The sequence below is a fragment of the Mytilinidion resinicola genome, assembly GCF_010093595.1.
Source record: "Mytilinidion resinicola strain CBS 304.34 unplaced genomic scaffold BDZ99scaffold_1, whole genome shotgun sequence".
Classification (NCBI taxonomy): Eukaryota; Fungi; Ascomycota; class Dothideomycetes; order Mytilinidiales; family Mytilinidiaceae; genus Mytilinidion; species Mytilinidion resinicola.
This window is the reverse complement of record NW_022985437.1, coordinates 2,369,269-2,382,742: the sequence shown is the minus strand read 5'-3', so window position 1 is coordinate 2,382,742 and position 13,474 is coordinate 2,369,269. Positions and strand designations below refer to the sequence as shown.

Genomic DNA, 13,474 nt, shown 5'->3' with positions numbered 1-13,474 from the left:
TTTTCGCACATAACTCAACAACCACACCCCCTAGCACGAAAAGGAAACCGGGATCACGTACGTCTCATCCAGGAGAATAGTTGACGATTTTTCTAGGAGATGATCCCATCGCCCCATCGAGGTAGGGGTGGGGTCCGCGAGCTGAGTTACAAAACAGTCGTCCCAGCACCATCCTTCAGCCATCACCCGGCGCCATTTGTCCTATCCCGACTCCCATCTCCGGCCGTAGCACCAAGGCGCCGCGTGCCACGAGGTACAGAGCACCGATCCGGCGCGGGTCCAGCTCCCCCCGGCGGCCGTTATGGTACACCATCGCACCGCAGCGGGACGCGGCGAACGCGGGTCCTGGGAGCGCGGTGGCGCCCATTTGACAGCGGTCACATTGTACTCGTGGCACGCGGCGTGTGGTGGTGGTGCTTGTGGAACGGGGCGTTTCAGGTATGGGGGGGTGAGCTGGATGGGGGTGGGAGGCGAAGTGGTGAGAAAGACTAAAAGGGCGTAAAATCTGGTATTGCTTCGAGCCGCTACATAACGCATACATGCCTGCCTTGAGGTGCCCCATTCCAGTGTGACTACACTCTGTCAGAGCTTCGCAGGCCGGTTCGCCGCAGCAATCTTCGCCGCAGCCTCCACCCTGGCTGGGAGAAGCATCCGTTGCACCTTGCCCGTCGGGTTCTTCGGGATCTGCGCGATGTAGAACACGCCGCCGCGCAGTTTCTTCGTTGGGGAGACTATCCCGTCCACCCACTGCCGGATCTCGTGTAGGACTTTCGACCTTTCGGATTCCGAGATGGAGTCGTTCAGGCATACGTAGCCGACGGGGACTTCGGTTTGCTGCGACGAGTCAAAAATACCGCAGACAGCTGATTCGGCTACCGAGGGGTGCGAGTTGAGGATGTCTTCGAGCTCGGCGGGGGCGACTTGGTTGCTGGGAGGAGTTAGCTGATGGCTTGTTGAGTTGAACGAGTAGGGAGTGGGTTGCGCACCCCTTGTATTTGATCATCTCCTTCTTTCTGTCGAGGAACCAGAGGTAGCCGTCTTCGTCGACTTTTAGAACATCGCCCGTCCGCAGCCATCCATCGTGGAAAGCTTCTTTCGTGGCGGCTGGGTTGTTTTTATAGGACCTAGGGTCTATTAGGGTGTGGCGATCTCGAGAAGGGGATGTTGTAGATTACATGAATACGGTTGGGCCTTTGACAAGAGCTTCTCCAGGCTGTCCTACGTCGACATCGTTCAAATCGTCGTCCACTAGACGGAGCTTACTGCAAGAGGTTAGAAGAGGCAATTGGAGCCGGTAGGGCTAACTTACTGGCTGGGAAAGATGACTCCCACTGATCCTGATCTCTCGGTTGCTTTCGCCGGTTTCAATGCCGAGACAGCTGCTTCGCTCAAACTGTTCATCCAAAGAACAATGATTAGCACATTGGAAGGTGGATATAGAGGATAGAGAGCTCTCACCCGTAACCTTGTAAGATGTAGCAGCCACCCATGATTGCTTGAAGCTTGTTCACTACTTCGGCTTGGAGCGTAGCCCCAGCACACATAATAACTTGGACACTGGTCAAGTTGAACTTCGATATGTTAGGATCTTTAGCGATAGCCAACGCTATGGGAGGGACCACTAGAGAGGTTAGATTGAAGCCTATTATAATGAGGAAAAGGCTAGATTACTTCTCATTATTGTGGCCCGAAGTCTCGCGGAAGCTTCAATGTACTTTAGATATTCGAACTGCTTCATGATGACGACGTGAGAACCGGTGTGGGTTGGGTTGAGCACGGCGGCAACGAGACCAAACATGTGACCAACTACACTGGTTAGCAGAACTGCCACGATAGGGGAATAGAATTGAAAGGACAAACATACAAGGTACAAACAGAACTTCTCTTGTGAGTCGATTGTTCTGCTCCGGCTGCGAAGCTCGAACGTTTATGAGGTGCGCAATCATTGAAAAGTGACTCCATTGTACTGCTTTGGGTTTTCCGCTGGTACCGGAGCTATGTATGATTTACTCAGTTATAATTTAAATGGGCTAGGACTGATGTTCTCAGGAAAGGAAGTCTTTACCTGAACATGATTGCTGGTACATGCTTGCGATTGTCTTGGCCGGTGAGGTCAAATGGAGGAATCTGATGGCGGCCATAGTTCTTTTTCTCGTAGAACTCCGGAAACTGGATGATGCATGTTAGCATTCAGTTCGGTGGCCTGTTGGCGCTGGGCACATACAATTGCATTGGACGTCTCATCAAGCATGATGATATTTGGTTGAAAGGGGAGATTCTTGCTCTGTGATAGTGCTTGAACAACTTGGCCTCGTAAATCTGGGACAGTGATGATAGCCTTTGGCTCGCAAGAGGCCAAATAGTGGACCAAATCGTAAGGTGAAGTCATTGGGTTGATGCCTCTGTTGAAATGGATAAGTTAGCTATCACAATCTCTCAATACTCCAAGATATAACTTACGCTATGACTCCACCGAACCATATCACTGCATGAGTGGCAATAGCATAGCTGATGCTGTTGGGCGCATATATTGCGACAACATCTCCTGGGTGCAGCCCCAGAGCGCCGGTGAGGCAAGCGGCTCCTATAGCAGCTTCGTCTCGGACACCACCATATGACAATGTCCGCCCTGTGTCCGACTCTTCCCATACGACCTTGTCCGCAGCAACATCTTCGGGGTTATACCGCGTGAGGAACTGGTGGAATGAGAGATTCGTGGGAATGTGAACATCTGGGAAAATCGATTCGTATATCCGGGGAACCATTATGAAAAGGATGCAAATGCTAATTCAAAGTATCAAAGCCCCGAATTATGGTTCTGACTAGTATATTCCTATGTGGCGTATAACGTGGATGGGTTCGGGCAGTTCGAGGAGTACTTTTGGACGGGAACTCGTATAGCAGATCAAGCAGCTTTTCTTCAGCGTACTTGTGAGTTTTGAAGAAATTGCGCTTCAGGGACCCGTTGATTAATGGCCTTCCAAGAATAAGTGGGAGTACAGTCAGGTTGCCAGCTACCGCGTGCAACCGGAAGAATAACCCCGGTGCAAGCACCCAGGATTGCGGCGCTCTTACATATCTTTGGACAATTAGATCTCCGGAACGGGAACTATGTGGGGCGCGGGGTATAATATGGGGTATCTGCAGGTCCGTTTGGGAAAGACAAGGCGATGGTAGAATGCTGAGGGGAGAGTCAGAGTATTCCCACGTAATCTCATACAACCAAACCGAGGCGAGCCAGTAAGCATTAAGTTGCTAATTCGGGGCAATCTGGCAGTAGGTAAATATCTACGAATAGTCAGTCAAACGTTTGTTCACCGTTCAACATCGTTTTGAAAGCAATCATAATATGCCTCAAAGAAAATCCCAGAGAACGGAGACTTTTGGGGATCTAAACCCATGGGCCGAGCCAGCATGGTATAACGTTCTTTCATCGCCATATTACAATGATAGCCACCGGAAACTACGGCGATTTGTGCGAGACTACATGAATGAGAATGTATTAGACTTCGCAGAGGAGTGGGAGGAGAAGGGGGAGGTTCCGCGAGAGGTATTTTGAAGCTCGCCAACGCAGACTCTGGGATGAGTGCTGACTCTTGAATGATTAGGAAACTATCAAGTTCGCCCGAGCAGGCCTAGCATTCCGTTCGTTGATACATCGATCATGCAGCTCTAGGTGTGCTAATGACGTCGTAGAGAACATCCCCGCGAAGTATCGTCCTGGTGTTAGCCTTCCCGCAGGGATATCAGAAGAAGGTTGCAAAATCCCGTTCTAGTCCCAGATGACGAATAGAACGCTGACAATGCTGTAGATTGGGATCCCTTCCATGATCTGGTGCTTCAAGATGAGCGAGCACGGGTAGAAAGTGGAGTGCTAGCTGGTCTTTCTACTGCTTCTGGTATCGGAGCCCCTCCAATCGTGAAATTCGGAACGGAGAAGCAGAAAGATGCATGGTTGCCTGGTGTCTTCACTGGCCAGACGGTGTTTTGCCTTGGGGCTACAGAGCCTACTGGCGGATCTGATTTGGCCAACTTGAAGACGACGGCGGTGAAGTCAGAATGCGGCAAGTACTATATCGTCAACGGCTATAAGGTCAGTCACTCTGGTGGCAGTATGTCTCGCGTCTCTGATTTTATGTAGAAATGGATCACCGGTGTTATGACGAGCACGCATATGACAACAGCAGTCCGGACAGGTGGTCCAGGAGCCGCTGGCGTCTCTGTGCTTGTTATACCAACGAACTCATCGGGATTCTCCACAAAGAAGATCAAAAATACGGGAGCAAATGCCGGAGGTAAGACCCAAAAAGACGGACCTTTCGAGAGTATGACTGACATTGATTTGAAGGGAGCGCCTGGGTAACTTTGGAAAACGTTCAAGTCCCTGTGGAGAATCTTATTGGGACAGAAAACCGAGGATTTCAGGTTCTAATGTCCAGTAAGCTTCGCAGACTTCGAACTTACTTCATCATAGCTAACAACGACGCAGACTTCAACAAGGAGCGCTTTTCGATCGCCGTCACAATGGTAAGCCAGGGCATTCTCAAAGGGCGAATTTGATTGACTAACAGCACGGGTGGGAACAGAACCGAAAGACTCGAACGTGCCTCAGCGTTGCGTTCGCATATGCCCACGAACGGGTTACGTTTGGTCAACCGTTGATTGCAAACCAAGTGATACGCGCCAAATTTGCAAACATTGCAAAAGACGTCGAATCGCATTGGGCATGGCTCGAGCAGCTCGCGTACCATGTGAAGGTCAATGGATGGACGGACGACCTGGCGAGTAGACTTGCGTTGGCAAAGGTCCAGGGCGGGCGGATGCTGGAGCTTGCTAACCGCGAGGCGCAACAGGTGTTGGGTGGTGCTGGATACCAGCAGGGCGGTGTTGGTAGCAGTGTGGAACAGATTGGTAGAGACTTGCGTATGCTCGTCGTCGGAGGCGGGAGCGAGGAGATCATCTCTGATCTAGCTGTCAGGCAAGAGCTGAACTTGTCGAGACGAATTGGGGCTAAGATATAGAGGAACGTTGCAGAGTGATCGAGCCTTGTGGCCTCGGAGGCACTCTGTAGTCGGTATAGAGATGTAATTTAATTAGCACAAGGTCGTCTCCTTCATCTGTCCTAAAATGTCTCCAATCAGGAATGGCGACTCTATCTCTGGAAATTGTTTGAGAAGTTACCTGGTCATGAATTTGTACACTTTTTTGCTATCGCGAGTGTTACTTTATGGAGACGCTCTTTGAAAATCGAAAGAGATGAAAAGTCATTAACTCGAACAGCCTGTATGTTTGCTGGATCATATCAGACGGCCATGGCCTGGAATAACTCGTAGATTTCTGAGCGTTGGGTACTTTTGAGAGAGTGCTGTTCGAGACTTGATTATCTGCAGGTGGATATTGTCGATGGGGGCCGGAACGTGACCTCGGGTGAGGCTGTGAGGCTCCAACTCAATTACATATATAGAATGCCATGAGTCCCTCTCCCTCAGTCATCCATCAAATCACTCTCCGCAACTCACATTACGACGCTGAATATCACAGGAAACCTAAATACCCTCTCGCAATGGCTCGCCGCTCGAAACCTTCACCGAAAGCACCGACGCGAACATTTCCCCTATCCAACTTGCCTCCGGAACTACAATTTCGAGTAATGGCAAACCTGGATCCTAAGACCCTCTACAACTTGGTCGATATCAACCGAAGAACAAAAGACCTATACCTGGCATATCCAGAAATGGTCCTTCGGAGTGTCGCAAGCCAGGAAGGCCTTCAATTACGCAACCTCACATTAGCTTGTCTTGAGATCTTACAGGCCGTTCGTAGGGAGACACCCCTTGATCTCAAGCATCTAGACCAATATCTTTCTCGCACCCTCGACACTGAGAATCCCGGATCAATACTCCCATGCGACACTAATCCAATCGCCGTACTGAAGGACCTCCAAATACTCCATACTGACGTGAAGGATCTAGTAGAGGAATACTCAAAAGAAATCCACCATAGAGCTTGTCTGTTTGATAATCCGGGTGCTGTAGAACCCAATTTCGTACTGTCAACTTTCGAACGACATCGCATATCTCGCGCTTGTTGGATGCTCCGGTTCTACGGCCTACTTTTCTATGAATATCTGGCTAAATTCATCTTGTTGATTGAGGACTTCGAACCTGCATTAGGTGAGGGGCCAGGTTTTCCCGCAAGTGTTTTCTTTCACCGACTCTGTCCTTCAGAAGTCGACGAAATGCTGTCCGTATACCAGTACACGGTCCGGGAGTGCAGATATGTATCAAGTACCGCTCAACACAATTCTCCCTGTCCTGGGACGAACGATTCTCACTGGATTCGCGGTAGCCGAGAGCCCTTGGGGTGCCAGAACTGTCACTTTATGACTAAGAATGCGCTCTGGGATGTGCTCCGGCAAAACATCGTCGGAGACGGCCTGTGGGCTTTGGAAGAAAGAACTGTTAAAAGCCCCTCCAAGATCTGGACAGACTGGCCATCCTCAAATGTCCCAAATCCTGGATGGACTTTCTTCAACGAAGCTAGGAAGCATCACAACATAGAGCGATTTATTTTTATAAGCTACTTCCGCAACATAGGGTTCTTCTTCTGGGACCAGGAGCGCCTTGATGCCTGGCATTTCATCGACTTCGAAGGCTGGGAGCCTACGAATGTCATTCGCGTCAGGCCAGACGGCTTGCCCAACCATAATAAAGATCAACATGAAGTTGCCCGCGGTACGGAGCAGAAAATACTTGAATGGAGCAGAGCTAACGAACAGGGACCCCTCCCCCTCTAATGAGGCCTTGGGAGTCACTAAGCGATTACTTTAAGTATTGGAGGTTTTGAACTTCTTGTTGCCAGTATAATAGATTTTGTTTCCATTTGTTTGAAATTGCTAGTCCCGCTACGACGTGCCGTGTACTCTCCTTTTCACCTACTTGATTAATCTTCCAATCACCCCGACGCCCCCAAGCGCAGCCGTCACCCCGGTGAACACAATCAAGCTCCCGTAACCACTCCCATACGCACCGCCAGCCTCTCCTGTCCACGCCTGACTCCGTACCAGCGCCTCACTCACAGGTCCACATGCGATATTCCCAATGCCCCTCCCTGCCGAGAGGAACGCAATGATGAAATTGGGGTCTCGCTGGGTCTCCGAATTAACAGCCCGCATGACGCCTGGGTATGTACTCGAGAAACTACTCGCGAAGAAGCCATAGAACACGGCGAAGACGAAAAGCACTGGAAGACTTGAGGAAAGACCCCATAGCACGAACACAGCAATCGTGGAGCCGATCGTGGAGATGAGGACGCACGTCGTGACGTGGTACCGATCGATCCACGCGCCCATCGCCAGACATCTGAACACCATAGCGAGGTTGAACATGACGATGGTGAGCGCGGAGACGGAGTGGGATGCCCCGAGCATGCTAGCGTGTGTGGGCAGATAAATCGACGGAATGAAGTAGCCCAGGCCTTGGAGGATGTTTCCGGTTTGCAGGAAGAGAAAGTTGCGGGTCAAGAGGAAAGAGAAGGAGGCGGGGCGGAGGCGGGAGCTTTGGGAGACGGGGAGGCGGGGTCGTAGAGAGTAGCTGAGGGGCACGGTAGCGACGAAAAGGACGACGGCCCAGACGATAAGGGTTGTTTTGTGGCCGTATTTGGCGAGAAGGTATTGGAGTAAGAGTGGGATTGTGACGCCGCCTAGACCTGTGCCGGCCTTTACAACGATATGAGCGACACTATATCAGGTATCAGACGGAAGGAGGATTACTTACCCACATGACTCCGAAAGCCAGGCCTTTTCTATTCACGAACCATTCGTTCATGAAGAGAATGGTAGGGGAGTACACCAAGGAGCCTCCTATGGCATAGAATATACCTTGTGTGATGATGAGGTGCATCGTGGTCGTGGAGAGCGCACTCAGTCCCAGAGCGAGGCACATCGTTACCAAACCGAATCCAATTGCTGGTCTTTGAGTCTTGGGGAATCTTTGGAGCCCAGCAAATACAAGCGGCGCGCTGACATACATGATCCCCTGATACATGGTGAGCATATAGTTCTAGTGAAGTGATTGCAGGACACTCACCATAGCACAGGTTCCAATGACCGCTATATTTCTCGAGCCCTCGAAAGGAGGATGGGTACTGTAGTACTCCTGGAACACGCCAAAAGCAAAGGGAAAGCCTAGAGGTTCGTGATGAGAATATGGTGAGAAGGACTATTCAACTTTCGCATACCCCATACTAGAGTCTCCACTACGAATGCTGCAGCTAGAAACATCCAGGCGTCTTTCCCACCATCTACTGGCGGTAATGAAAACTCCTGTTGACCTTCATGGCCGTTTGAAGAAGATGTAGCCCGAAATACAGTGCTGCCCTCATCTTGCCCCAATTCTCTTAATTCCAAGTTATCCATTGGAGTGCTACATGCAGTTGCACCTAGTCTTGAGCCTATGGAAGAGATATATAGTAGAAGAAGGAAATTTGGATTGTAGAAGCTCATATAAGGAAGTATCTACCAATGATCTACCGCTAGCCATTGAAGGGCGCGCATAGTGTTGGTATGTGGAGTTCTACGGATCCAATCCACCCAGAACTTACCTTACATTTGTAAAGGCCCTTAGCGCGTCGGTCAGCACAGATTGTCCACTAGTCAGCCAAGTCCCCACGGCCTTTCACCCGTTGTAGCTAGTACCCGAGAGCCCAGTCCCTGAAGGCAATCCTGCATCCGCACCGAATCGCCGAACTCCACATGCCTTTGTACCCATCTCCTCCCTTCACACCTCTCCTCCCTTGCACTTTTCGCGACTTATTATTATTACGATTTATTCCTCCTTGTTTGTCCAACATCAAACCTGGGACATCGCCAAGGATCGACCCGTGGCGAAAGCCGGTCCAACTTCCTGTACTGACGTCGGGCACGTCGCAACAACTTCACACTTGATTGTCGCTTCCAGGGCACCCAGTGTACTGAAGTTGTCCCCGAAACGCCAGGCGCAATCGCCCATCCATAATATCTGCCATATCCGCCCGTCATGGCCTCCTCCAACGACGAGACACCGACGCCGGTGCCGTTCCCGCTCCTCGAGAACATTGATACCGCCTCCTCAACGAATCGACCTCACGCAGACTCAAATCCAACACCTTCGACACCAAATACTCCCAATAAACGTTCCAGAACTTCCACGACCGCATCGATAGCATCGACTACGAATCGCATTCGGGCCGCGTCGATCAAGATACTAGAAGCAGATCCACCACCCGGAATGTGGGCAGCGACGGCAACGCATGCTTCCAAAGCGCCGACACTTCCTCAGATTCGGAACGGATCGTTCAGTAATGCTGGATGGTGCGACGATGGACAACGCGTGGCGTATACAGAGCGCAGAGAGCGTCGGGCAAGTGAGGCCGAGGAGGGCGCCAACAAGAGATGGCGATTAGGAAGGACGAGCTCGTCACTCAGTACAGCGGGAACCGGTGACGCTACAGCTGGGGTGACAAAGGGGAAAAGAAAGAGCTCCGTCGGCTCTCCCGATCTCGGTACGGAGCCATTCCCGGCGGTGACCGCGGAGGAAATGCATGCCATACCAGAAGAACCAAGCCACACTCATCCAACGTGGAAAACTCCGGATTACGATGGAACCAATGATGATGGGATTGCGGAGGAGAAAGAGATCGTGCCATCAAATCCTAGCTCTGTTGATTCGGAGAGGCAGCATGTTCATAGACACCCGCACATGCATCACAAGCCACAGCGAAAGGTTAGTGCCATGTCGTTGAAATGCGCAGAGCCCTTTCACGTGTCGATATAAATGGTTATGGTCACTAACTTGGAACAGTTCTCCAATGGCTACGTCCCGCCACCAAAGCTTCCTTGGACCACCTCTACCGTCATTGGCCTGAAGTCTTTCTGGAAATGGTTCTTAACCCCAGCCGGCTTTCTTATCACTATCTACGGCGCAAATGTGATTGCCTGGGGTGGTATGTTGTTCTTATTGCTATGTAACGCCAGCACTGCCATGTGCCACCCAACTTGTAACGACATCCAATCGCCCCGCCGGATATGGATCGAAATCGACTCCCAAATCTTGAATGCTCTCTTTTGCGTTACCGGATTTGGTCTCGCTCCTTGGCGGTTCAGAGATCTCTATTGGTGGGGAGTATGGAGACTTGGCGGCTCCAAGCGCACAATGACTGGTATTCGGAGACTCGCGGGTATTCATCGAGGGTGGTTCCGACTTCCCGGATCCGATTGTCTCGACCAACCGGAAGCCCCTTCATCCACTGACCCTAACAACCCAGCGGTCCCTATCCCACTATCCAAGATTCCGGACCCTCCGCCAACGGGTGTACGGGCGACTCCAACAGCAGGTTGGAAGATGGATTTCGTTGTGTGGATGAACGCGATGAACACCTTTCTCCAAGTCATTCTCTGTTTCTGGATGTGGCACTATAACCGTTACCAACGTCCATCCTGGGCTACAGGTACATTCGTCGCTATGGGCTGCATTGCAGCTGGTGTGGGTGGTATCATGATTTTTCACGAAGGCAACTTGATTAAGAAAGTCGAGGGTGTGCCTGCAGGGATTGCAGAGAAAGTTCAAGATGTGGAGGCTCAAGTGTTGGGGCCAGAAAAGAATCAAGCCGATGCTGTCGCGCGAGAAAAAAGCAGAGATTCCAAGGTCTAAAGAGAAGAAATGGATGCTTGGCCACTCGGAGAAGACGACACTGAATAGCGTTGGGTGATGAAACTCTTATGGGTTTTACTTCACTGATTCGACAGATTTTCCTCTATGAATTACTAGTAGACGCTGCGCTCTTGGTATCCCTCCTACTGTTTATAATGGCTTGGCACGAGATAAACCTCTTCGTGCGAGTTTAATACTCACTCGTTATTTCGCCTGCAATATGTATACTGAGATGAGAGATAGCGAGATGGTGTTTCCCTTTTGAAACACGAAGAACCCGGTACATACTTCGAGGAGTCTGTAGATGTTGGTCAACTCGATATCTAAATATATCGATATGCAAGTGTTCCGCGGCTTCGCCGAGCCGGCCAGCCCGACTCGCCGCCACAAGATCTCGGTGACGTAGGCGGGGTGGACGGCGATTTGCTGCAGATGACCGAAGCGACGCCTGACGAGGGGCATCAGCTGCCAATCAATCGTCACTCGTGATATATTCTTTTCAGCCCTCTCACGGTGGCAGCCTACTTCCCACTTACAACCTCCAAACTCTTCCTACACGATCACAAAATGGCAGCGCAAGAATACTACTACGGCTCCGCAGCCACCCAGCCAAAGCCAGCAACACCCTACCCTCAACAACACCAACCTCCACCTCCATCCACAGTATTTCAACCCTTCGACGATGCGCCACCGGCATACAGCCTGATGCCACCAGGCGGCCAACAACAGCAGCAATACCCTCAATACCCTCCGCGACCTCAGCAACAACCGCCCTACCCGCACTCTCAATCTCAGCAACAAGTCCTCCCATACCCTCAGAACCAACACCAAAACGCCCCCCTCCTCCCACACCCCTCCGCCTCACAGCAATACCTCGCCGCTCCCTCCCAACCCCGCCCGAACCGCGCGCACTCCACGCCCGCCGCGCCCCTCCCACCCCAAAACGAGTACTACTCCTCGGACGACGACCGGCGCGGGCGGAAACACCACCACCACCACCACAGGACGCACGGCAAACACTCTTCGTCGTCGTCGCGGCCGAAGCGCAACGGCGACCGTGAGGTCGCGTACAAGAATCGCGATACCTTCTTAGGTGCGGGCGGTGGCGCGCTGGTGGGGGATTTGATTTTCCCGGGGCTGGGCACGGCGACTGGGTTGATTTTGGGCGCGTATGGGGGGAAGAAGCATGCGGAGAAGAGGAGTCGGAGTGAGATGCCTAGCGGCGGGTATCAGGGGAGGCGGAGGGGGAGCGATGGGTGGGATGAGGAGAGTAGGACGTTTAAGAAGGGGTGGGCTGTTAGATAGGGGCTGTTAGATAGGGGAAGTAGGGTAAGAGCGGATGTGAGGCGTTCGAGGGCGATTGGGGGAGTTTGGACTCGTCGCTGGCGATGCAGTCCTTGCATATGCACTGCATGATTGAATACTTCGTAAATAGTAATATGCCTGAAACTCCACACTCAAGCTTTATTTCGTTGTTCATGCCCGTGTGTGTTATTTGAATGATTTACAAAGGTAGGAATACGTACTCAATTAAGCGACAAAAATTTCAAGTAACTCTAGCCCAAGACCGCAATGATCATATCACACTCTCAATATTGTTGAACTCACACGTCAGCGAGGTATATCTAGTACCTTGTTGATCGTGCAGGCAAGGTTGATCATGTAGACCTTCCAGGACTCATCCAAATCTTCTCGTGTTTGGGCGGTCTCGAGTGTCGACGACAAGGCGGCAGGCGGCAGGCGAAGCCTGCCGCCGCGCTTTTGAAGCTACTCTTTGATAAAGCGTGTCATCCTTAGTGCAGGGGCCATGCTAATCTTCTCTTTATCGTTTCAAATTGGCCAAATCCCGAGGCGGGTATTGTCGTAGGTATTCGGATGACGATATGGTTGTAGCTAGTTATAGTAGATGTTTTGCCTTGAACACGAATTTGATGCTAATGATTTTAGTCGCGTTGAATTAAGTGATAAGGGCGCAATCTACTTTCCATGAAATGCCTTGTTGTGCAATGGCGATTTGGTGTTGGTGGTTCGTGCGCCGCAGCGCCGAAGGCGCGGCGGTCGGGGGTTGAATAGCGTGGGTGGCAAGAGCTGGGGACCCGCGCACTTTTGCATAGTATATGTACCAAAAAAATTCAGTGTTCTCCGCCTTCGGGCATTTGGTCAATTTGAAACGATACAGAGAAGGTACACACATCACCCCCCAACAATGCCTCTACAACAACTAACGTCAACTAGATTAGCATGGCCCCTGCACTAAGGATGACACGCTTTATCAAAGAGTAGCTTCAAAATTTTTTTGAAGTTTTTTTTTAAGTTGCGAGTACCGAAGGTGCAAGGCACGTCGCCATCGGCGCAAGCATAGGGCCCTAGGTTCGGATTCCGCGCTTGGGATCTTTTTGCCCGCCGGGGATTCTTTTCGCACACTGTGAATTCCTGTTTCCAACACACAACATGAAAGGAACCCTCTCCTGCAAATTGTGATAGTGCTTGCAAAGAGCCTGTTCTTCAGGTGGATTGAGTCGTAAACGACTCAATCCGAGAGTATTGACAATATTAACAAGGTCGAAACCCAGTTCCAGCTACGGCTGAGCGGTTGACTCAGCAGCAAACAACACCACGGGCGGTATTGGCACATGAGCGACACAGGACATTGAAAGCGCTGTCAATTCATCCATCCGGTCTCGACTAGTGCGAAAGGGCGGAGGTCAACTACAAGGGCGCAGGCCGCCCTTGTAGTTGATACCATCGAGCTTCACTCGGCGACTTATACGCCCTTTCACTGCCTC

General features: G+C 51.3%; 6 protein-coding genes across 6 annotated transcripts; 4 read left to right on the top strand and 2 right to left on the bottom strand.

The window, feature by feature from the left end:
• Positions 1 to 537: 537 nt before the first annotated feature.
• Positions 538 to 2,766, bottom strand: BDZ99DRAFT_20775 (acyl-CoA synthetases/AMP-acid ligases II; the record flags this gene model as incomplete). Its single annotated transcript, XM_033713309.1, has 10 exons — positions 538 to 928; positions 987 to 1,124; positions 1,176 to 1,262; positions 1,310 to 1,393; positions 1,459 to 1,621; positions 1,672 to 1,806; positions 1,865 to 1,995; positions 2,066 to 2,169; positions 2,225 to 2,402; positions 2,461 to 2,766. Coding segments are annotated over 10 exons (1,672 nt in total), but the record flags the coding sequence as incomplete, so codon positions are not given.
• A 583-nt stretch (positions 2,767 to 3,349) lies between these two features.
• On the top strand, positions 3,350 to 5,021 carry BDZ99DRAFT_484419 (acyl-CoA dehydrogenase NM domain-like protein; the record flags this gene model as incomplete). Its single annotated transcript, XM_033722639.1, has 8 exons — positions 3,350 to 3,550; positions 3,609 to 3,645; positions 3,697 to 3,756; positions 3,813 to 4,093; positions 4,142 to 4,295; positions 4,349 to 4,438; positions 4,490 to 4,527; positions 4,587 to 5,021. The coding sequence occupies 8 exons, from the start codon at positions 3,350 to 3,352 to the stop codon at positions 5,019 to 5,021; spliced, it is 1,296 nt and encodes a 431-aa protein (XP_033584593.1).
• Positions 5,022 to 5,513: 492 nt separating this feature from the next.
• On the top strand, positions 5,514 to 6,865 carry BDZ99DRAFT_20719 (uncharacterized protein). Its single transcript, XM_033713302.1, has one exon. The coding sequence runs from the start codon at positions 5,564 to 5,566 to the stop codon at positions 6,794 to 6,796; it is 1,233 nt and encodes a 410-aa protein (XP_033584592.1). The 5' UTR covers positions 5,514 to 5,563; the 3' UTR covers positions 6,797 to 6,865.
• Positions 6,832 to 8,556, bottom strand: BDZ99DRAFT_457352 (MFS general substrate transporter). The gene is made up of 4 exons (XM_033718663.1): positions 8,239 to 8,556; positions 8,088 to 8,185; positions 7,776 to 8,036; positions 6,832 to 7,717 (listed from the first exon to the last, which is right to left on the bottom strand). Exons 1-4 carry the CDS (start codon positions 8,414 to 8,416, stop codon positions 6,935 to 6,937), a joined length of 1,320 nt encoding a protein of 439 aa, XP_033584591.1. The 5' UTR covers positions 8,417 to 8,556; the 3' UTR covers positions 6,832 to 6,934.
• Positions 8,557 to 8,780: 224 nt separating this feature from the next.
• Positions 8,781 to 11,001, top strand: BDZ99DRAFT_565343 (uncharacterized protein). Its single transcript, XM_033727465.1, has 2 exons — positions 8,781 to 9,761; positions 9,840 to 11,001. The coding sequence occupies exons 1-2, from the start codon at positions 9,036 to 9,038 to the stop codon at positions 10,686 to 10,688; spliced, it is 1,575 nt and encodes a 524-aa protein (XP_033584590.1). The 5' UTR covers positions 8,781 to 9,035; the 3' UTR covers positions 10,689 to 11,001.
• A 167-nt stretch (positions 11,002 to 11,168) lies between these two features.
• On the top strand, positions 11,169 to 12,227 carry BDZ99DRAFT_457350 (uncharacterized protein; the record flags this gene model as incomplete). Its single annotated transcript, XM_033718662.1, has 1 exon — positions 11,169 to 12,227. A coding segment is annotated over exon 1 (716 nt), but the record flags the coding sequence as incomplete, so codon positions are not given.
• Between the last annotated feature and the right edge of the window lie 1,247 nt (positions 12,228 to 13,474).

What these genes read in the sequence shown, in the direction of transcription:
- BDZ99DRAFT_20719 (XM_033713302.1), top strand. Translation starts at nt 5,564, where the DNA reads ATGGCTCGCCGCTCGAAACCTTCACCGAAAGCACCGACGCGAACATTT.
- BDZ99DRAFT_457352 (XM_033718663.1), bottom strand. Translation starts at nt 8,416, where the DNA reads ATGGATAACTTGGAATTAAGAGAATTGGGGCAAGATGAGGGCAGCACT. An exon ending in AGTGGAGACTCTAGTATGGG is followed by an intron (nt 8,186 to 8,238) that starts GTATGCGAAAGT and finishes ACGAACCTCTAG; the next exon opens with GCTTTCCCTTTGCTTTTGGC. An exon ending in TCATTGGAACCTGTGCTATG is followed by an intron (nt 8,037 to 8,087) that starts GTGAGTGTCCTG and finishes ACCATGTATCAG; the next exon opens with GGGATCATGTATGTCAGCGC.
- BDZ99DRAFT_565343 (XM_033727465.1), top strand. Translation starts at nt 9,036, where the DNA reads ATGGCCTCCTCCAACGACGAGACACCGACGCCGGTGCCGTTCCCGCTC. An exon ending in ATCACAAGCCACAGCGAAAG is followed by an intron (nt 9,762 to 9,839) that starts GTTAGTGCCATG and finishes AACTTGGAACAG; the next exon opens with TTCTCCAATGGCTACGTCCC.